The following is a 24,402-nucleotide window of genomic DNA, read 5'->3' as shown; positions in this document are numbered from 1 at the left end:
TGCTTGTCTGAATCAGGAGAAAAATATGCACAGATAAAGCACTGATTACAAGCAAAAAACAGAAATAAGTAAGTCAAATGGATTACTTGTGGATTATTGTGGTGTTTTTTTGTCACTCTCATTCTGACGGCACCCATTCACTGCAGAGGATCCTTTAGTGAGCAAGTTATGTGATTTCTCAAAATTTGTTCTGATGAAGAAACAAACTCATCTACATCTTGGATGGAATGGGGGTTACTCAATTTCCAGCATTTTTTTTCTGGGTGAACTATTCCTTTTATTTAATATGTTACATAGCATTCCTTTGTAACTGTTCGTGAAAAAAGCTTTAAATAAAATCCTACACCATTTTTTTTTTTCAGTGTATGGAGGAGTGGACTTCATGGATGCACGCCATCAAAGTCCATGAGACTGCAAATCCACATTTAGTGTGTCATTTGAGAAATGGCCATTGTTAACACACTGTTCGTGATATGATAGGTTGTGTTTATTTGAAAAGCAGGAACTGGCATTCCTAAATCTTTGCATCAGTGCAACTACCCAAATCTGTGGCAGCCCAAGGCTTACGGTGCAGCCAGCCGTATCTTCCAGAACAGGCACTTTCCAAGCTCTCTTAACTGGGTCTGATTATTTTCCCTCACCTTACAGTTTAAAACAAATGGAACATTGACATGGACTGTATTTCATACCAATATCGACTTGCCTGCAAGTGTGTTTATTTTGAAGGCCAGCATGCTCTGATTCAGGTGCTGATTCTCATTCCTGCCCTGAGCTGTCTGGCTTCTCCAGTCTGTATTTATTCACAGCCTGCCAATCAGTCCGGCAAGTGTTTGCCCCAAATACTGTTCTACCCCACTGAGTCCAAATACGCCAAGTGTGCTTGTTTTGGCGAGGCCATAAACGCACAGGAGACCTGTTTTGAGTATCCTTCAGGGAGAGGTGTTTTGGCGTGAGTAACTGACTAGGCTCTCGAAGCAAATGTGATTTATCACACATTTCACACTTTTGAATGGACTTCCTGTACACTTTTGTAGAGATCAATCTGAATGTAGTTATTTTGCCATTTTACCATGCAGATTTTGAACAGGGGGAGTTCAGCACTGCCAAGTAAATTAAGTAAAATATCACATTTCTCACTCATTTTATTTTGGATTATTATTTTTTTTATTTATAATAATAGTTTTATATTAAATCAAAAGTTGCCTATCAAAAGTTTAGGGGCACTAAAATCTGTAAATATTTTTGAAATAAGTCTCTTATGCTCCCCAAGGCTGCATTTATTTGACCAAAAATACAGTAAAAACAGTAAACGTGACATATGATTAGAATTTAAAGTAACCATTTTCTACTTTAATATATTTTAAAAGTTAATTTATTTCTTGGATGGTAAAACTGAATTTTCAGCAGCCATCACCACTTCAGTGTCACTAGAGCCATCAGAAATCATTTTAATATTTGACTAATTTCTGATATTTTTTTGGCCATTAAAGATGTAGATGGGTTTGTTTCTTCATCTGAACAGATTTTGAGAAATTTACCATCACGTCCTTTGCTCACCAATGGATCCTTTGTACTGAATGGGTGCCGTCAGAACAAGAGTGTAAACGGCAGATAAAAACATCACAATAATCCACAAGTAATGTAAGTAATCCACAAGCTGCATGTTTGTAATAAACAAATCCATTATTAACCATCTTAATGGTTAAAAACCAGATATAATATGAGTCAACAAGTCTAATATGAGTATGCTTTCTCCAGTCAAAAAGTTGTCTTGACTGATTTAGGAGAGAAATATGCACAGATCAAATGCTATTTACTGTGCAAAGCTAAACAAATATGTAGGTGATTTTGATATGAGAGGACAACAGGGGATGGACTTTTTCACTGGAGGAAGCATTATTATGGACTCATATTTTGGCCAGAAGTGATGGTTTAAAGTTAAAATGCCTTGACAATGGATTTGTTGTTTCTTACCATCATGAAGCTTTTTGCTTCACAAGACATTAATTGAGTGGTGTGGATTATTGTGTTTTTATCAGCTGTTTGGACTCTCATTCTGACGGAACCCATTCACTGCAGAGGATCCGATGGTGAGCAAGTGACGTGATGCCAAATTTTAATCTAAATTTTCATTTTTAGATTAAAATATAATATATATAATATAATCAACTTTTCATTTTCCGTCGGTCTTAGTACACGATGTAACTACAGAAGAGTCAAGTTTTAAGTAGAAAAAATATCAAAACGATTTGTTCATTTTTGAGTGAGATGCTAACGGTCTAATCAGATTCAGTGATCTATGCTAAGCTAAGCTAAAAGTGCATGAAGGTATATCAGTTGCAAAACTCGAAAGGTTGCTGGTTTGAATTTGAGAACTTGTCATATTAATATTTGTATTTGTAAATTGAAATTTACACTCACGGCCCTGATGTGAAAAGCTGAATCTTTCGATTTGCACACACAGACAATAATCAAAACACCCCTGTTTCGAACTTGAAGTTGCAGATTAATAGTTACAAATGTGTAGAATGGCATTCACATAAACAAAATGACAGACACAAATGTGTGTCTTTTGCACTTTACTTCAGTTTTGGTGTACAGCTTCAAGTCGGCACTTACAACCTCTCAGATCTGGCAGTGCAAGTTCAATTCCTGGCGCTTTGACCTTTGATACTCTTTTTGCGATATTCCTGTTGTGACTAACTGACTTGTGCACTTGTAAAATGAAGGGGGGGGGGGGGGGGTTGAAGCCGTTTTATTGGTAGATGCCCGAAAAATGAACAACACCGGCCAGTGTGACTTGGCATGCGGAAATATACATTTTTATGCATTTGTATGAGTTATTGTTAAAACTCTTGGACAATATTTTCTCTAAATATCATTAGTTTTAACGGGATTTTATATTACAGTAAAAGAGTAGCAAATTTGTTTATTGGTTGGAGTCAGCCAATGAAATGGGACATTTTTGTACACGATGACTTCACTACATAGAGCAGATTTCACCGTTTTGGTGGTCAATGTACTGTAGCAGCCTGTCATCACTATGGAGGCATAAAGCAATCCCAGGGTTACGTTTTTCTTTTTAATAATTATCTATACGTTCACTACTGTTAGCCAAGGACTGTGTTAGGTGGTTCTGTAACTTTTATAAGTAACTTTTTCATATAATATGAATTTTGTGTATAGTTACATATAAATAAATATATTTATTTATACCAGAAATACACCAAAAATAAATAAATATATTTATTTATATTATCAGTGTTTTTTAAACATTGTGAGTGACCCATGTAGAATCTTTTTGTAATTGAATAAATACCCTGTACCATGCATGTGGGGTGGGGGTGTGTTATTACTCAATAATAATAATAATAATAATAATAATAATAATAATAATAATAATAATAATTATTATTATTATTATTATTATTGTTGTTTTTGTTGTTATTGCATTTTACGTGAATTCAACTTGTATTGTTTTCTTTCTACAGGAGCAGAATTCAGAAATAGAAAGTGCTGTAAGGAATCTGCTTAGCTGCATCCGAAGGCATAGCAACCCTCAAGCACATGGAGATTCCAACAGTTCTCCCACCGTGGCACATCAGCCTGGTACCAGTGCTGCCTTTGGGGTTGGCCAGGCTGTTAGTAGGCTAAACACAGTTCAGCAAGAAATGCAAAGGTAAGGAATCGTGTACTCAAAGCCCTCATTTTTGCAGGTGTCAATATTTATTTTGTTAAAAATGTAATTATAGAGGGGAAAAATTACATTTATTCTATATTTGTATATAGCAATTTGTTGGTGTGATGTGGTAAAGATGTGGGCTGGTAACCGATGGATTAAATGAACCCCACAAAGACCCATCTGTGATCTGTCATCAATACAGCCCTGAACAGGGCTCTTAATCCAGGTTGTTAAAGGGGAATTCTACCACTAATTAGTACACTGCGAGTTGTTTTGGTTGAAGGTGTCCATTAAATGTAGTCAGTGAAAACCACATTTGTAAACTGTATCTATATAATATTGTATTTAATAACAGTTTACATCATATTTTTGGTTTTCTTCTATTTTAGCCTACACTGCAAATGGTCTGTTCCAGCAAGAGTTCATTTTATAACAATAACTTTGCTTATTTGAACATAATTTTTGTTGTTTTGTTAAAGAACTTTTCCAGCACTTTACCATGGAAGCTGTAAACGAATGAAAAAAAAAAGGCAAAAACCTGCAAAAGTTACATTTGTAAAGTTCTTAGAATTCCAGTTCTGCTTGCTGTCAAAAAACTCCCAAAAGACCCCCAAAGATGAAACTGTTCTATTAAAAGAAGGCCTAGGCAGAAGAACTGTAAATATTCCAGACAATGCTGATCATACTGAGATGAGCCATGGTGTAAACCTTGATGTTTAAATACAGGTCCTTCTCAAAAAATTAGCATATTGTGATAAAAGTTCATTATTTTCCATAATGTAATGATAAAATTAAACTTTCATATATTTTAGATTCATTGCACACCAACTGAAATATTTCAGGTCTTTTATTGTTTTAATACTAATGATTTTGGCATACAGCTCATGAAAAACCCAAAATTCCTATCTCAAAAAATTAGCATATCATGAAAAGGTTCTCTAAACGAGCTATTAACCTAATCATCTGAATCAACTAATTTACTCTAAACACCTGCAAAAGATTCCTGAGGCTTTTAAAAACTCCCAGCCTGGTTCATTACTCAAAACCGCAATCATGGGTAAGACTGCCGACCTGACTGCTGTCCAGAAGGCCATCATTGACACCCTCAAGCGAGAGGGTAAGACACAGAAAGAAATTTCTGAACGAATAGGCTGTTCCCAGAGTGCTGTATCAAGTCACCTCAGTGGGAAGTCTGTGGGAAGGAAAAAGTGTGGCAAAAAAACGCTGCACAACGAGAAGAGGTGACCGGACCCTGAGGAAGATTGTGGAGAAGGACCGATTCCAGACCTTGGGGGACCTGCGGACGCAGTGGACTGAGTCTGGAGTAGAAACATCCAGAGCCACCGTGCACAGGCGTGTGCTTTTGAACCAGAAACAGCGGCAGAAGCGCCTGACCTGGGCTGCAGAGAAGCAGCACTGGACTGTTGCTCAGTGGTCCAAAGTACTTTTTTCGGATGAAAGCAAATTTTGCATGTCATTCGGAAATCAAGGTGCCAGAGTCTGGAGGAAGACTGGGGAGAAGGAAATGCCAAAATGCCTGAAGTCCAGTGTCAAGTACCCACAGTCAGTGATGGTCTGGGGGTGCCATGTCAGCTGCTGGTGTTGGTCCACTGTGTTTTATCAAGGGCAGGGTCAATGCAGCTAGCTATCAGGAGATTTTGGAGCACTTCATGCTTCCATCTGCTGAAAAGCTTTATGGAGATGAAGATTTCGTTTTTCAGCACGACCTGGCACCTGCTCACAGTGCCAAAACCACTGGTAAATGGTTTACTGACCATGGTATTACTGTGCTCAATTGGCCTGCCAACTCTCCTGACCTGAACCCCATAGAGAATCTGTGGGATATTGTGAAGAGAAAGTTGAGAGACGCAAGACCCAACACTCTGGATGAGCTTAAGGCCGCTATCGAAGCATCCTTGGCCTCCATAACACCTCAGCAGTGCCACAGGCTGATTGCCTCCATGCCACGCCGCATTGAAGCAGTCATTTCTGCAAAAGGATTCCCGACCAAGTATTGAGCGCATGACTGAACATAATTATTTGAAGGTTGACTTTTTTTGTATTAAAAAAACTTTTCTTTTATTGGTCGGATGAAATATGCTAATTTTTTGAGATAGGAATTTTGGGTTTTCATGAGCTGTATGCCAAAATCATCAGTATTAAAACAATAAAAGACCTGAAATATTTCAGTTGGTGTGCAATGAATCTAAAATATATGAAAGTTTAATTTTTATCATTACATTATGGAAAATAATGAACTTTTATCACAATATGCTAATTTTTTGAGAAGGACCTGTATGTTTTGGACAAAAGATATTACAAGTTTTTGTTCCTGTTTTTTACATTATGTATTATTATTTACATGTTTATTATTGTTTTTAGTATTATTCATTTTTAAAAAGTAGGAACAGTTTTACCCATTTATGTTGTCATAAAGTATTTTACTTGAGTCTATGCCTTCTAATATCCAGATAACCAAAGTACTTCTTCAGGAGTACCAAAAGTTGCAAAACTCAAGGGGTGGTTGGTTGCTCCAAAAAGCCTCAGGTAAGTTTAAGATACCAAATGCATTTTCATATCTCTATCTTTTTACCAACATTGTTATTGTTTTTCACATGTAACCTGAATTTCATAACATGCCCAAAAACATCTGCATGACCTGTGGTACATCAGTCCCATTATTTATGTTTAATTTTATACTGTAATTAGTCCTTGTGCCTGAATGAATGATTTATAGATCTCAGCGAATGTTTTACCATTAAATCTGCCTGTACCGATGGGTCAGATGGAGGTTAAACGCCTTTTGAAGTGTAAAGTTGGGGTTTTTGACAAGCTATTTGTGCAGTGAAGTGTGTGTTAATTGCAGTGAGTGATAAGTAATGGGACTGATGTACCACAGGTCATGCAGATGTTTTTGTGCATGTTATGAAATTCAGGTGCATCATATGGCAACAGGGTTATATCGATTTCTTCTTGGAAGGGGACGATGTAGATGACATTCTTGCAGGAACAGACCATTTGCAGTGTAGGCTAAAATAGAAGAAAACCAAAAATATGATGTAAACTGTTATTAAATACAATATTATATAGATACAGTGTACAAATGTGGTTTTCACTGACTACATTTAATGGACACCTTCAACCAAAACAACTCGCAGTGTACTAATTAGTGGTAGAATTCCCCTTTAACAACCTGGATTAAGAGCCCTGTTCAGGGCTGTATTGATGACAGATCACAGATGGGTCTTTGTGGGGTTCATTTAATCCATCGGTTACCAGCCCACATCTTTACCACATCACACCTACAAATTGCTATATACAAATATAGAATAAATGTCATTTTTCCCCTCTATAATTACATTTTTAACTAAATAAATATTGACACCTGAAAAAATTAGGGCTCTGAGCCACGATGGGAGAACTGTTGGAATCTCCATGTGCTTGAGGGTTGCTATGCCTTCGGATGCAGCTAAGCAGATTCCTTACAGCACTTTCTATATCTGAATTCTGCTCCTGTAGAAAGAAAACAATACAAGTTGCATTCACATAAAATGCAACAATAACAACAACAATTATTATTATTATTATTATTATTATCAAGTAGTAATCCAGCCCCACCCCCACCCCACATGCATGGTACAGGGTAATTATTCTATTACAAAAAGATTCTACATGGGTCAAGAAGTATCTTGTCTTATTTGTATTTTTTATTTTTTTATCAATTCTCACAATGTTTAAAATCACTGGTAATATAAATACATATGTTTATTTATTTTTGGTATAAATAAATGTATTTATTTATATGTAACTATACATAAAATTCATATTTTATGAAAAAGTTACTTATAAAAGTTACAGAACCACCTAACACAGTCCTTGGCTAACAGTAGTGAACGTATAGATCAGGGATAGGCAACGTCGGTCCTGGAGTGCGGATGTTCTGCAGAGTTTAGCTCTAACCCTAATCAAACACACCTGAACAAGTTAATCAAAGTCTTCAGGATTACTAAGGCTACAGACAAGTGAGGCTTTTTTTCAGGGTTGGAGCTAAACTCTACAGGACATCGGCACTCCAGGACCGACGTTGCCTACCCCTGGTATATATAATTATTAAAAAGAAAAACTTACCCTGGGATTGCTTGATGCCTCCATCGCGATGACAGGCTGCTACACTGACCACCAAAATGGCGTGATCTGTTCTATGTAGTGATGTCATCGCGTACAAAAACGTCCCATTTCATTGGCTGACTCCAACCAATAAACAAATTTGCTACTCTTTTACTGTAATATAAAATCCTGTTAAAATTTGGTCTCTCGCATCTGCATTTTACAAGTGCACAAGTCAGTTTTGCAACAGGAATATCGCAAAAAGAGTAGCAAAGGTCAAAGCGCCAGGAATTGAACTTGCACTGCCAGATCTGAGAGGTTGTAAGAGCTGACTTGAAGTTGTACACCAAAACTGAAGTGCAAAAGACACACATTTGTGTCTGTCATTTTGTTTATGTGAATGCCATTTTACACATTTGTAACTATTAATCTGCAACTTCAACTTCAAAACAGGGGTGTTTTGAATATTGTCTGAGTGTGCAAATTGAAAGATTCAGCTTTTCACATCAGGGTCACACATCAATATGACAAGTTCTCAAATTCAAACCAGCAAGTTTTCTCGAGTTTTGCAGCTGATTAACCTTCATAAAAGTGCTACCGCCAGACCCAGAGAAAGGCTAATTGGCTTTGAAAATGGTAAAACTCAACAGTTTAAATGTAGTGGAGTTGGAAAATTAACCTATTTTCAAAAATAGTGGAGTGTTTCTTTAATCACAAACCATTTTCATAGAAAACTGAATTAAGACCCTGTGTTTTTGTAACTGACAGTTTTCTATTTGACGTAGAAAGTGCTGTCATTTCATCTTGAGATTGGTAAGCTAAACTGTATACACATGTATACACTGAATACGCACAATATTTGCAATTACACAAAAGAGAAAATCAAGTGAGCATCTTTATGTTACTGAATACATGATTTTGATTCAAATTTGGAAGCATAAATACACACTGAGCATACAACACTAGTTATGGAAGTCCTATATTTATTCTATTACCACAATGGTAGTATTTTGTGGCTTGAAAACCACAAAGCTATTGCACTGCTGTATCGTGCAGCACTAATTGCAGAAATAATTACACATGCAACATGATGCTAACCTATTTTTGACTGCTGCATGCGCCTGCCAAAGCAATGTGGTTTTCCTTACCTTTTGAAAGAAGTCCTCACCTCCGTTGACTCGCCCCTCCGTGGCAGCTGCGGAGAAGAATGGGACATTTAAGAAAAAGCGTAACATCAGGAATCACTTATGCTGGCATATTAACAAAATCAGCAATTCATATCAACACATTCTTCCACATGGCCTTGGGTGGAAAAATGTCTGCAATTTAAGCAGGACGCGGGTCATTTTCCTGTCCATTTGGAGCTAGTCCCCTCTGTAGAAAAATCAATGCATTACTACTTTATTAAAGCTTTATGCAGGATTGTAATAAACTTTGTGATGCATAATACTACATTTAGAAGGTTTAAATGAAATGTATAATTTTTGATGTGCATGGTGTGGTGGGTAAAGCTGTGGGTTCAGTTTGAACCCCATCTAGGGACGCAAAATTCTGAGGTGTAAAAATAGTAATAGTATCTTACAATTTAATGTTAATGAAATCTCAAGATAATATTTAATGTCTTCATAATGTGTATTTCTTAATTGTAATTTCACCATTGCAAACAATAAAATATTACTCAAGTCGGAATCCCCCGTGTTTTACCGCAGCTGTATTCCCCGTGAACATCTCTGTGGATAGAGAAGTGGGTGGGGGGCACAATCCAAAAACAGAGATTCTGGCCTCCATTGATAAAAAAAATTAACCAATCAGCATCGAGTATTTCTATGCGTCAGCAGAGCGGCTCTATTTCTTAATGGCTTACAAAATTTACAGAGGAGGCTAGCCTCCCTTGGTTTATCAACCAATCACTGTTGAGATCTCAGTGACGTTGTAATACATAAAACAATCTTCATTATGCAGCCGAACGCACTGTTTTAGAAACAAATTATTTAGCAAAACCGAGTGGCTAACAGGCATGCAAAGTCTCGGAGCCTGTTAGCCACTCGCTTTTGCTAAATAATTTGTTTCTAAAAAAGTGCGTTTGGCCACATAATGAAGATTGTTTTATGTCCAGATTAGGCGTGGGTCTTCCTTAATTTTTTATTTTTAGCTGCTGCTCAAAAGGGAGCTTTGGAAATTTATTTGCGATAAAATATTCAATATCTCGGCCCTCCATATTTACTACATTATAGGCGCCACTGAGTCGTTCACATTACAACGTCACTGAGATCTCAATGGTGATTGGTTGATAAACCAAGGGAGGCTAACCTCCTCTGTAAATTTTGTAAGTCATTAAGAAATATAGCCGCTCTGCTGACGCATAGAAATACCCGATGCTGATTGGTTAATTTTTTATCAATGGAGGCCAGAATCTCCGTTTTTGGATTGTGCTTCCCCCCCTCTGCTTCTCTATCCACAGAGACGTTCACAGGGAATACAGCAGCGGTAAAACACAGCGGGAATCAAATTTAAGTAATATTTTATTGTTTGCAATGGTGAAATTGCAATTAAGAATTACACATCATGAAGACATTAAATATTATCTTGAGATTTCATTAACATTAAATTGTAAGAAAGGCCTACTATTACTATTTTTACACCGCAAAATTTTGCGTAGGCTGTGCCTCCCCGCCTACCCTGATGAGCCGCCACTGGCTATATCACGATTATAGTTTTATTTAATTATTTGCACAGCCAAATGTATTTATTTAAATTTTATATTCTGTTTAATGATTAGCTTTTCATCAACTCATTTGTGAAACCCTGTTGTAGATCACGGCACTGCCAATGCTTAATAATTAATTTGATTCCCAGACAACACTGTATAAGGGGTTCTGTATAAAAGTGTCTGCTAAATATGAAAATGTAACCCACATCATACAAGGAAACTAACATGCTTGCTTGGTTTTTCAAGAACATATAATTTAAATTAATCAATAAAATACAGTATGTTATTTGTATGTTATTTAAAAACTTCAAAACCACAAAATGCAGCTTTCGATAGACGTAAACCACTTTTTTTAGTCCAGATCAGGAACATGACCTACAGTGAGAGATGCAGGCATAGTCTTGTTGGGCCAAGCTTTAAAATATGTGTCTACTGTAATCCAGATGAATGCGACATGTTTATTTATATCCAGGAATTACAGGGGAGGGTTTTTTTTTTTTTTTTTTTTTTTTTTTTGAGTAGATTGACTGAAAATTGCTCAAACCACAGGCACCGGCTGAATCAGCCCTGCTTTACCGCTAAGACATGCTATCCAGTGGAGGAACCTCAGGAAGCCCTAAGAACAAACTGAACTCTACAGAGTTAACTACATTCAGAGAGAAAACTGTGATTGGCCAAGAAATAAACCAAAACAGGATCTAATGGATTTATGAGACTGTGGAAAGACTTCAGAAAACTTTTCATAAACACCTTAACCTTCTCAAAAAATTATGAACAGACATTGATCATTTAACTCTATGTTGCTCAATACATTTGATGTGTGGCCACCATGTACCAGTGACAAGGGTGGTCTCACCCTAACGCTCTTGGACACACAGATTGTTCTCTGACTGTTTGATATTGCACACGACCCTGGAAAACACTTGTTAAAATCCAATCAGACTGCTCTTAGTAACTCTTCACATTCCTGTAGCTCAAACAGTAGAGTATGGCACCAACAACAGCCATGGGTTCAAATCCCAGGATATGCAAGAAACTGCAAAATATATACCTTGAATGCAGTGTTAGTCACTTATATTTAAGGAAGATTAAGAAGTTTCAGGAGTTGGTTCACAGGTCTTTAATCACAAAATCATGTTTAAAATAGTGATACATCAACATTTTGGGAACAGAAAATGAAACCACAAACACACACCCACGTGTTAAAATATGTACACAAAATTAATGAGCAAAAATCATAAAAGTAAACATATCAGCACTTCACCATGACCAAAAATTATGCTAGAGTAGCAATGTGCAAAATTTGTTGTGCTAAATTATAGAGAAGAGACTCATTGTTTAAGAACTTGACTAAAATGGTTTAATTTATCACCTGACAACAGCATTAAGAGTTTATACACCCATTTAATTACTGATCCCTTTATTTTCAGCTTTGGATTTTGGCTAAATGAAAACTTTAATTTCAGTTTCTGAGTTCATCTCAGTGCATCTAGTTACTGGGTTGATATTATGAGCACTTCTAACTAACTAATCATTGGTCTTGCCAAAGTTTTCCAAGTGTGTGGCATTTATTCTTTAAAAGATAGTGTTGGTCAAATTGTCGGGTCTCAGAAGCTGTGGAACAGATAGTCAAAAGTCTTACTATTGATAGGCTCAGACTCCACTGACTTCCATAATATGGAAAAGTTTTGAAACAAATATCTTCTATGTTCTACAGAACACTGTTATAAATAACGGTTCTTTATTGCCATCTAAGGTTCTATGAAGAACCTTTAACATCAATGGAACCTTTCAGTTACACAAAAGGTTTTATACTCTTTAGATTATTAAAATGCTCTTCACACTAAGAAAAAATGGTTGTTTTAGGGTTCTTTGAGGAACCTAAAATGGTTCTTCTATGGCATCACTGTGAAACCCCCTTTTGGAACCTTTATTTTTTTTTAGGAGTAAATAAAGAAAATCACACAGGTTTGGAACGACATAAGAGTGAGTAAATGATGACGGAATTTTCTTTTTTACGTGAACTATCCCTTTAACGCATTTCATCTTCACAATATTTTTATAACATGTTTGACAGGATAAGCACCACTGGAAGCCAGTGTAAAATAGACAATAAATGTACACCTGTGACTGCACATCAGCTTAATTCTACATTACTGTGCCAAGGTATTAATAATAAATATAAGTATTTACTGAACACGAGTGTTATTTCTTCTATAGCTGTCATTGCCATTTTATAAAATCAAATAAGCCACACAAGGCAGTGTGTTACTGTGGTTTTACCACACATAACATAAGGGGATTTCAGGCACTCTTGTGGATTATTATAGTTTGCCCACAGAAAGGTACATTTAACATATATTTCATTATAACTGGGAGGTCAGGCAACTACTCTTCACTGTTATTCACACCAACTTCTGTATAATAGCTTCAAAGACAGATATCTTTTTGTAGTTAACATGATTTTTACTTGGCATTTAGTATCTTAGTGCTTAGCACAGCATGCCAACATAAGCCATATCCTTATGGAACATAAGAATAAATTATCAAAATGCTCAGCTCCACAGACAAATGTCAAGGCTTTGTCTGTCATCACATACAGTGAATATATATGTGTATATATATATATATATATATATATATATATATATATATATATATATATATATATATAAATACATTTATTTTTATCCAATATGGGCTGTGTTTCCCAAAACAGACTTGTGACCCAAATGTCTTCTTTGTGACTAGACTTCTTCCCTTCAGAGCAAAGTGCAAAGTTAAAGAGTATAGCGCTGTCAACATCCTCTCATGCAAGGTTAGTGGTTAACCTCACTTCAAACAAGGAAGGCCACCAGGTTCCTGAGTCTGAATAGGCTACACCGGTATAAGAGCAGGCTGTTAGAAATGGGTTCTTACTTTACAGAGAACTTAATCTTCATGTAATATCTGAAGGTGAGTACATTTGCAAAACAAAATACATTTTTGGGTGAATTTCAATGAGCCAATAAAAATGTCTTTTTTTATACTATACTCTCCACATAAATAATTTATTATCATTTATCATGTCAATTTTGGGAATCCTAATGGACAGCTCCAGGTATAATACACCTCCTTGCTTAGCTCAGTCATAGTATTTTAGTATTTTAATTTATATTTTAGTATGTAAGTGTAAAGCTTCTGTCTCAAGTAGATTGCCGTTTATATCCTGCTCTGTCACAACTGTTAACATTATTACATATTATTAGCACTCCTGATCTTACTTAAGGCACTGGAATTAATAGTCAAAGTCCTGGCCTGCAAAAACAGGGGTTATAAGTTCAATTACATGTGGGAGTTACCCATGAACTAAGAATTAATGAGATCCCATTCAGTTCTTTAAGAATATTGGCACCTGACACAAGGTTGCTTCAGAGGGACTCTATCTTTTATTTGTGCACTTTAAATTGCTTATGATGGAAAGCATATCTATTAAATATGTCATTATGCTGTTTCAATGGACCTCTGCGGGAACAACGGCTCACTGTTGCCTGGAAACTACCAAACAATCGCACAGATGTGTGATGCTGCCGGGTCCAAGGCTCTGGATTTGGATTTGCTGACCTCAGAATTGTTGTCGTCAGAATACTGATAGCCGGATGGTTTTTGAATGCATAAACAGTGGCAAGTTAAACACATCAAAGATTAAAAAATATATATCATTTTTTAAAGGGGTCATATGATGCGATTTAAATTTTTTCTTTCTCTTTGGAGTGTTACAAGCTCTTGGTGCATAAAGAAGATCTGTAAAATTGCAAAGACTAAAGTCTCAAACCCAAAGAGATATTCTTTATAAAAGTTAAGAGTCAACCACGCCCTCCTAAAACGACTCATTCTAACACACCCCCACATGTCTACGTCACGATGTGGGAAGATTTGCATAACGCTGCCCAAATGTTCACGCAAAGAAAGAAGGAGTAACTTTGATTCTTGCTGTAGTAATGTTGCCGCCGCAGACATGTTGTGGAGATGCTGTGTGTTTCATTGTGAAAGCAAAGCTACTTTGTTTGGTCTTCCAAAAGAGGACACAACTAGAAATCAGTGGTTAAGTTGTATTTACAACACTGTTCCAGAACAGTTCAACCCAAATATTCAGATGTGTGCAGTGCCTTTTACAGAGGACGAGGGCTGTTTCCTGAACCAGTAGCCTACAATGCTTCTGTGCACAAAGGATGTTTCTATAAAGTGGGGCAATTCCAACTTTGCAAGGACAGTCTGTCACTTTTGACTCAAAGTCTGTAAGTACGTTTACATATTTAAAGAATTTGCCACTGACGATTCAAATGCGAGTTTTGAGCAGTGTAGAGTATCACTTCTTTGTTTATCATTTCTCCGATCACAAATGCAGACATGGTTTTATGTTTATGTGGTGTGATGCGCAATGCAACACATAAACAGACAGTATAAGTCAGTATTATCAGTAATTATGTCCCCACTGGATGCAACAAATGCCTCGTTTGTAATGGGTTTTCCTTTTTTGTCTCGTGGTGCCGGGATACGGCATCACAATATGGTAAGGGGCGTAACATTTTCGTTACATGCTTGAGGAATTCGGCCAATCACAATGCACTGGATAGCTGGCCAATCAGCATACACCTCGCTTTCAAAACAATGAGTTTTGTAAAAATCGATGCGTTTCAGAAAGGCAGGGCATAGAGGAGCAACAATAATGTACATTATGTGGAAAATAAAGTGTTTTTTTTTTTACCTTAAACCACATAAACACATTGCATTACACCAAATACACAAAATAATGTTCTTTTTAGCAAAGTCACATGACCCCTTTTAAAGCCTCTAGGGACTGCATTACATTGCGTTAGGAACCCTGAGCACATGAGGTTTGTGACATTCAATGACGTACAGTGACATAACTTGCACAATAACATTTCATATCTAGCAATGCAAAGATGAATAAACAACTAAATAATTTGGCTTCCCATAGATGCAGGTGAAAATATCAGATCCTGCAATTATTTGTGCTTCATCAAAGGAAATAAAATACACTTGTGTCCAAGATTCCCAATTCATGCCACTCGTAATAATACTAAATAATTTAAAAAGAAATAAAAAAACAATAATATTTGAATACAATAGGGTTGGGCGATATGTAAAAAATATTTTATCGATAATCGCTTTAACAAATATCGCTATTCCCTACCACGCGCCGCCGCTGCCGGAGACAAGTAGCGTGTGATTCAGTATTTGAAATGAATTTGGTTTCGTGAAGACAACTGTTGAATTGAACAGAGTTTAACAGAGTTCATTGTAAAGATGGACATTCTGGTGGTGATTGTAAGAATGATAAATGCATGCTGATGTCACATAGTAATGTGTCTTGCCTATTTTTTTCGTAAGGTCTGATGTTTCATTTTTGGTGTCGTCGCCTAAGTAGACACATTTCATTATAAATTTAATTTCCTTAACGTGTAGCACTGTTTTTTTAAACTTGTAGTCAAGCTATAAGATATTTGTTATTTGTCTAAAATTAGCAGTTAACAACAAATTGGTTTCTTCTGCATGACCAAAAATGGAAAGGTTATTATTTTTTTTATTTTTTTTGCCGTGTTTTTAGATCTTCGAGGTTTCTTGATAGGCCTACGGGGAAAAATGCTGCATTATTTATTAGGAAAAATAAGTAATTACAAATGTTATGATATCTGGTGGAATAACTCCTCAAAATATTCATGATTTGTACAAATACTTTCGACTTTGAAATATATTTGATTTTTATTTATTTTTATGAATAGACTACTATGGTTACCCTTCCATTAACTTGGGTGGCACAAACAGAGTTTTACAAGATTTTTCCTTTCATCATCTCAGACATCCTTTGTCTCTGACCCGTAAAAGAGAGTTAATGGAAAGCATTAAAAATGATAAACAAAGCTTGCAGTTTGTCTGCAGATTGTAGCACATCGTCCACATGTCCCAGCTGAGCATGAGTCAGTCTGGAAGAATGCATGCTTTCTCCAGATTATCTGTGGATGGAGGGTACATATCATCAACGTACGCATTATCCACCAAAAGCTGGACCCAGCAGGGTATTGAGAAACCATTATCGCCAGCTGCCTTTTTTGGCTCTGTTTACTGGGATAAGAATCCGCCAACAGAAGTGTTCTCCTATTTAAAAACACACATACTGTAGATTACCTGCTATGGGGTCATATAATAAATACATTTAAGTTTAAAATGCACATGTATAATGCAACGTTTACAATTCGTCTATTTTCTAAATGCATGTTTTAGATCTTACTGTGAAGGATACATCTATGCATATGTGTCATTTAGACAACCTAATAAATAAATAAATAAATAAATAAATAACACATCTTTACAACAGACTCCTTTTTTCAGTGATGTATGCAGGACTTTAGAGGTTTATTTAGATCGACCTCCATCCAATCAACAACTGATGGATAGAAGGTATCCACCCTGTATTTTTTACATTTTATTTGACAATCAGATTCACTAAGATGTACGTCAAAATATATCTGTCGTAGGGCTGTGCTATAACACGATTTTTGATTGTGGATGATTAAAATGTCTCCACGGTCTGCTTTTGAAGAAATATCGTAGTTTCGTGGTACAGCGCACATTCTATCAGTTGCAGTTCTTGCGCCTCTGTCTCAATATACTGTACAATGCGACATACATTCACATCAAATATTAACTCAGTGTTACACTCACAGGACACTCAACTTTGCAACCACAAAAGTACATTATTTGTGTGTACTTATATGTGCTTTAAAGCCTTGTTGGTTAAACATTTCATTCGCATGCTGTTCTGACATGTGCTTTTTCTGAGCGCCTTCACCTGAAGCTCGCGCACACTAAAAAGCCTCTCAAATACCATCTGATTACTAGATTGATATCTTTCACGTCTGATAGCACTAAAACTGTCAAAAACACACAAGGTTTACATATAAACACAGTTGTTATGTCTAAGTGAAAGTAAAGTTGAGAGAAAAACGGATGTGTGCAGCTCTTAAAGTGACAGCAGACTAATAGTACTAAACATGCTGCCGTTTGTCATTAAAGGGACAGTTCACCCAAAAATGAAAATTCTGTCATTATTTACTCACTCTCATGTTGTCCCAAACCTGTATTAGTTTCTCTCTTGTGCTGAACACAAAAGAAGATATTTTGAAGAATGTCTTTTCAACATTACATTCTTCAAAATAACTTGTGTTCAACAGAAGAAAGAAACTCATTTAGGTTCTGAATGAATTAGATATTCATATCTAAAGTGTAAGTAAATTATGAAAGAATTTTCATTTTTGGTTGAACAATCCTTTTAATGTTAATAAAACAACAAAACACAAAAAATACTCTCTGCTCCTGACTGAAGAACTTTAATACAATTGCTATAAGAAACAATACATAATTTATATGGTGAAGTGTTTATAGTGTTTTATTTTTATATTTGTTCATTCAATTTATTAAAATACACCTGCTGCACCTGAAAAATAAAGCACTGTTTGTTTTATTTATATATTATGTGCATTGTGTTCCTGTGGCTCAGTGGTAGAGCACTGCGTTAGCAGCGCAAAGGTTGTGGGTTCGATTCCCAGGGGAATGCATGTTAGGTAAAAAAAAAAAAAAGAAAAAAGTTAGCCTGAATGCACTGTAAGTTGCTTTGGATAAAAGTGTCTGCTAAATGCATACATAAATGTATTTGAAATCTGTATCTTTATTCTTATTTTTTAATAACAAAGATAAAATAATGACAAAGATTTTTATCTTCGCCCACTTTGGCCTAAATATCTGCCATTCTTTTTTATTTTATATTTTGTTACCTTGTAAGGCTTTGTTTTTCAAATTAGTCTGGATGTGATAACTTCCAAAATAGTAAAACTAACCGACAAAGAATCGTGATATAATATTTTTGCCTAATCGCCCACCCCTAATTTGTCAGTACTTCTGTTACGTTGCAACTTTAATGTCAAGTGGCGTAACAGTTACTTTCAAAAACATTTTCTTTTTCTTTTTTTCCCACATTTTTAAGATTTTTATTATCATTCCTTGGCTACTCCATTTGATGTTTAATAATCTAAACATAACTTGCCATTCCATAAAACGGGGGAAATCCATACTATCCTGTATTATTATAGGACAGTACTATAATTTTTACATATTTTTTTAAGAATTTAAATATGACAAATAACACAAATAATAATAATAATAATAAAAAAACTATATGATTTTTAATATCTAAATTAAAAATATCTCTCACTGCATAAACACATAACCATACTGCACATGTAATGTATTCCTGAACAACTTCTGGACCAAAAAAAAGTGCCACATCATTGACTCCGCAGGCAGCTTAAGCCAACATCTGGGAAGCCACAGCCAGTAGGCATGCAGAAATCCTGGAATCCTGGGAAATAATCCATCCTATAACTTATGTCTTAAACTGTATGGATTTTTATGCGCAATAAGTGTATTAAGATTAAAATGCCAATGACATTACTCATTCTGCCGGGAAACTCTTGGGTGGATTCTACAAAATTGTTTTAAATGAACGGAGAGGATCACCTAAACACAAACTATGAAATGTAATCGCTGATTATTTTTGTATATATAGTCAATCAATGCCAGTGCATAAAAGAACATTTTTTTTGTCTATTCAACATAACAGGCATGCCTATAAACAAAACGTGACAATCCAAGATGTATCACATTTACAGGTTTGACTGCTTTGAAAAACAACCATTTGGTTTTCAACTCAGATGAGTTGAGTTAGTAGCTGTAGTGTAATGGCTCGTTCTTTTCCTTGTCATAACAAAGTCTCTGGTCCATGCCAGCATTTTTTAAAAACAGAGACTCTCCAACAGCTGCGGTGAATTATGTGCTGTGAGCACAGGGACTCTTCCGCCCACCACCTCTCTAGGGTCTCTCAGACCCGAACAACACAAGCCAGCGTTTCCTGAATGGTCCTAATATACTTGATTCAACCACATTTTACAGACTGATTTCCATTCTTTCCAACATTTACTGGCCTTTAGCATTGTATTAGGCTTACTATGTGCCAACTGAGTTGCTTTGTCTGTCAGATATGCTTAAAACGCCATATAGCTATGAGCTCAAGATAGAGGCCACAAGCGATTCACCTCAGCAGTGGTTCTTGAGGAAAATGCCACGTTTACCCTCTGAAAGCTACAGAGAAAACTGTTTCCCTAGGCCTCCATCCAGAGGACAGTTAGCCCCAACCATATTCCTCAGCAGACTTACTTCCTGTCTACTTTCATCCAACAGACAACAAAAAGATAAACTATTAAACCAGGCCTCGGCCAAGCACGCGCACAAATATACCAAGAACACAGTTAGCCAAAGTACACTTAACACACAAGCAGTTTTAGAGTGTACTCTTTGTATTTCCATAAATAGTAGGCTATTTTTGTGTCTAAGTTTACTAGGAATTTAGTAAGCAAGGATACATAGTAAATAAATGATCATCAAAGTCTTTAAAATGTAGAAAAAATAAAAAAACTCTAAAGCCAAACCAGAAAGCTTATGTGTTGGTGAAACAAACTTCACCTAAAGTTTCCACATTATAAACACTCTATAAAAACTGCAGCATTTTACAAAATCACCAGGCAGCAACACTGTTTTATTTGGGATGCCCAGAATGAATCAGTCCCATCTGTGATAAGAGTTATGCTTGTTAAACAAGGCATTTGATCCCTTCCTGTTTGGACTCTCAAACCAACTGCTAGTTCACTTTGGTGCCCGGCTCTGACTCAATGCTGATCAAAGACATTGACTCTATGAGCTGTCTTGTAAACTTGTACAGGAATTTCTTTTGCAAAGGGGACTTTTGCAAATCTCAAGCCAAGATGTGTGAAGAGAAACCTTTTCCGTCTTATCTAAGACGTAATGCAAAACAATCTGGGCTTTGGAAATTTGGAAAAACCCGAAGCCCTTGATGTAGACTGAACACAGAGAACTACTTAACTGTGCAGACACTATCTAGAAAGTCAAGAAATTGTAATAAACAATAATCTCCAAAATACAGAGTCAGTGACTGCTAGACACGACTGCATTCCTACAGTATAGCTTGAACAATTGGGTTGATTGCTCCAACTCTGAATCCATCTCGCTTATTTCCATGAGTCTTTCCCATTTGGTCTCAGAGCAAATAAAGCAGGATATGTTACAAGAATCAGCCTAAAAAATCTTGATGCATGAAGAGGAAATTAGTTTAGTTGTATAGCTACTATTTATCTTTACCAAAGACTAACTGATTTAAAGGAGACATATTATGCCCCTTTTTGCAATATGTAATATAAGTCTCTGGTGTTCCCAGAATGCGTCTGTGAAGTTTCAACTCAAAATACACCACAGATCATTTATTACATCATTCTGAAAATGCCTATTTTGAGTGGAAGCAGAAACACGCTGTTTTTCGGGCCTGTGTCTTTAAATGCAAATGAACTGCTGCTCCCCGTCCCCTTTTCCAGAACAGAGCTGTGCCATTACAGCTCGGACCTGCTAAAAACATCTGTTTTGGTTCTGATTATCATGTTTATCACGCTGAAATCATGCGTTTTAAACCATATGAGTTTAAACTTCTGATATGTGAGTACTAAACTAAGTTCTCTTTCACACAAGTTTACTTTAGATCTGTGTGGCAAACACAATATACAGTAAATGAATCAATAAATCCACTGCTCTGTTGCCTGGGATTCTAAATAGTGTTCTGTTCTCGTCTGTGCAGCCAAAGGCAGAACAGTTAGTATGTTTTGCTCAAACATTCACCATGGCATTAGAGCTGGTACACTGCTGTCGCTTGCGAAATCAAAATGATGGCGCAGTGGGTATAAACTTTCAGATTAAGGGGCGGTAATATTATAATGAGATCCCTTTGCCACTTCACCAAGGGAGCAAAATCAGACACGCTTGTTTTCTCAGACGCTTGCAGAAAAAGGCTTACCAAAACAAAGTTACTGGGTTAATCTTTTTCACGTTTCATTGGTTGGTAGATGCACCTGATTATAGCACTTAAAACCTGGAAAAGTCGTATTTTCATGATATGTCACCTTTAAATAGTATTAACATTTATGCCTCTGTATGAAAATCTAGTGGGTTACCATTCTGTCTACTATACAAGCGACCGTCTAAGGCAGCATCCTAACTGAAAGGAATCTCATAAGTTTCTGACTGACCGCTAAATTGACACAATTGATTCCGTTAAGAGTTTAGCATTAGCACGTTGCTAAGATAATGATGTAATGCTCTAATAATCATAAAGATACATCGAAGAAACTTTAATGCAAATTAACTAACTATCTAAAATGCAACATCTTTTATTATGGATGCACCAATTCTAAAATTCTGTCCCATACCAATACATCGATAATTATTTTCAGGTTATAGCCGACAAGTGATATTAAAATTCAATACTATTTTGTCTAAAAAAAACAAACAAACCAACAAACAAACAAAAAAAAAACAACTCTAAAAACTAAAAATTATTTATTTAAATGCAAGTTCATTTAGGAATCACCAAACATTTATATTCATTTTGATTACATTTAACAGTGTTATTACTAGTGTTTAATGATTATTGTAACTTGTGAGCTTTAGAAGGCAATTGAAATGTAAAAATTTAAGAAATGAGCGTGCACAATTAAATATTGAATGTGTGATATGAGCACCACCAGCACCACCATATATATATATATATATATATATATATATATATATATATATATATATATATATATATATATACACATATATATACTATATATATATGTATACACACATATTAAACATATAAGATTAGACAGACTGCTCACAATTCATCTTGGTATGAACACATTCCTTCTCAACACAATCTACACAAATGGAATCATTAATACACATCTGGAACAGAAAACAAATTCAGACCTCCTTCATGTGATTCATTACTGATTCTTGAGAATTCCAGAATGACAGTGAGCCATTCCTCCACATGAGCCAGCTAAAATAGTTCTAAAATGAAATGATTAATAGATGTTCCTATCCAAGAGATATAATAAGTTTCAGAAAAGCGGTCTTGAATGTTGCTTAACTGGTACAGTCTGACATACCAGAATGTCTATTCAAAGAATTTTTTTTTTTTTTCTTACAATAAAAGTGTTTTCTATTTATATGGATCACAGACTGGTTGTTTTGGATATGTAACACAAGGTCCCTTCATGTTTGTACTCTAGTTTTATGACTGATCTTAAATCGAATTGAGTAATGCTGAATTGCTATCATTTGTTTTGGCAAATAAATCTCATAATATACACAAGCTTCTCTGTGCATCTTCTAGGAATATCCCAATCCTAATAGCATTCCTTCAGCAAGCGGGTTGATCAAATACACTCTAAAACCCTGTGAGGAGATGCTGAATGACCTCAGCAGGAAGGATTGCTGCGGTTAACTGAACTTAGAGACTTTGTGAGTGTAGGATGATGATTATGTCCCTTTCTGAACTCATTCAGAACCATGAAACAACATGGAAAGCATGACCCGACATGGACAAAGTATTACAACAGAGAGCTTCAAAGCGTTTTACCATCCATACAGAGCCGGGGAATGAGAGACCCCTGTCGATTTCTATCAACTGCTTGGTAAATCCACTAATTGAAAAACAAAACAACTATCGATTAAAGGGAAAAGTGGCATTTAGAAATGATTTGCGTCTCTACTTAAACCAATACAACATTTTTCTCTGCTCAGTTCTGTGCTCTAGGCTAGTAAATAAAAGTCACATGCAATCAGAATCGTAAGCCAAAAACGTGACACAAATTTAATTTACTCTCATCCTCCACTTTTCTGAAGCAGTTGACCACACTGTCATTTGTTTTAAAATTACTTCAACAAATTGAGAAAAACACAACATTCAAGACCAATGTCAAAAGCAGAAATAACACTGCCCCCTATTGGTTGAGTTGCACTCAAGTTCACTGCACACTCAGTTCTTGTGAAAGAATATACAGTACAGTCCTCACATCGAAACAAAACTGGGATTTTACAATAAACACCTACACATCAGAATATCATAAGAAAAAAAACATAAATCAGTCCTTAAAATATGCATAAATTACATGACATGTAGTTATGTCTAATTTCAAACTATACTACAATACTACAAACTTTCTTCTAAACATTTGGAAGCTCTCTATGCAAACTGAACAATGGAGCCTCAACTACTGGTTTTTCTTATTTTTTATAAGATTTTCATTATACTATTTATTTAAACTTATGTTTCTGAAAACAAAATGGGCATGGAAGCGAGAATTATACAGAGGAGCTGAACAAAAGAGAAGAGAAACAAATGGCTCTGCAGATGCTGGAAGCAATGCATTAGATTTTACATTACTATTGTGTTTGTTCAGTTAAACAAGACAATTATTAACAACAATTGTGCATTTTGAGTAGTAAACTTTAAGTTTTACTTGCACAGTGTTGGTTTATAACTCTTTAAACTCTCTAAAAAAATGACAATTGTTGTCATGGAAACAACAGTTTTACCTAATAACATGATCTCCAGTTTTTTCCGGTCCACTCGGAACCTCTCCTCGGTCCACTCGGGATCCGGAGGTGCAGTGGGTCCGCTGGAGTCATCCTCAGACACGGGCAGAGGGGAATCAGCGCTGCGCTCGCTGTTGGAGCCCGGATCAGACTGCTGTAAGTATCCGCTTAAGGGTTCACACTGAGCGGCCATGACTTTCACAGAGCACCGCTGACTCTCCGTAGCCGTCCGATCAGCCGTCAGATCATTCCCGCGGAGAGTGAGCGCCAGTCATCGCGGCCACGGCTCTGTGTGAGTTACACTGACCCGAGGAGTATAAAGCGAGGGCAGGCAAAAGCAGAGCGCCGCCCTTTG

The 24,402-nt window shown here is 36.1% G+C and overlaps 1 protein-coding gene across 1 annotated transcript in view; it reads right to left on the bottom strand.

Moving 5' to 3' along the window:
* The window catches only part of bicc1b (BicC family RNA binding protein 1b), an 85,252-nt gene extending 60,872 nt beyond the window's left edge, over nucleotides 1-24,380 (bottom strand). The window contains exons 1-2 of the mRNA XM_042767228.1: nucleotides 24,048-24,380; nucleotides 8,938-8,984 (exon numbers count right to left, since the gene is read on the bottom strand). Coding sequence (XP_042623162.1) covers nucleotides 8,938-8,984; nucleotides 24,048-24,240 — 240 coding nt within the window. The 5' untranslated portion in view covers nucleotides 24,241-24,380. The remainder of the gene's footprint in view (nucleotides 1-8,937; nucleotides 8,985-24,047) is intronic.
* Nucleotides 24,381-24,402: the final 22 nt, after the last annotated feature.

This window comes from Cyprinus carpio, chromosome A12, assembly GCF_018340385.1.
Source record: "Cyprinus carpio isolate SPL01 chromosome A12, ASM1834038v1, whole genome shotgun sequence".
Lineage (NCBI taxonomy): Eukaryota > Metazoa > Chordata > Actinopteri > Cypriniformes > Cyprinidae > Cyprinus > Cyprinus carpio.
The sequence above is the reverse complement of the archived record's forward strand: the minus strand, read 5'-3'. Positions and strand labels throughout refer to the sequence as shown.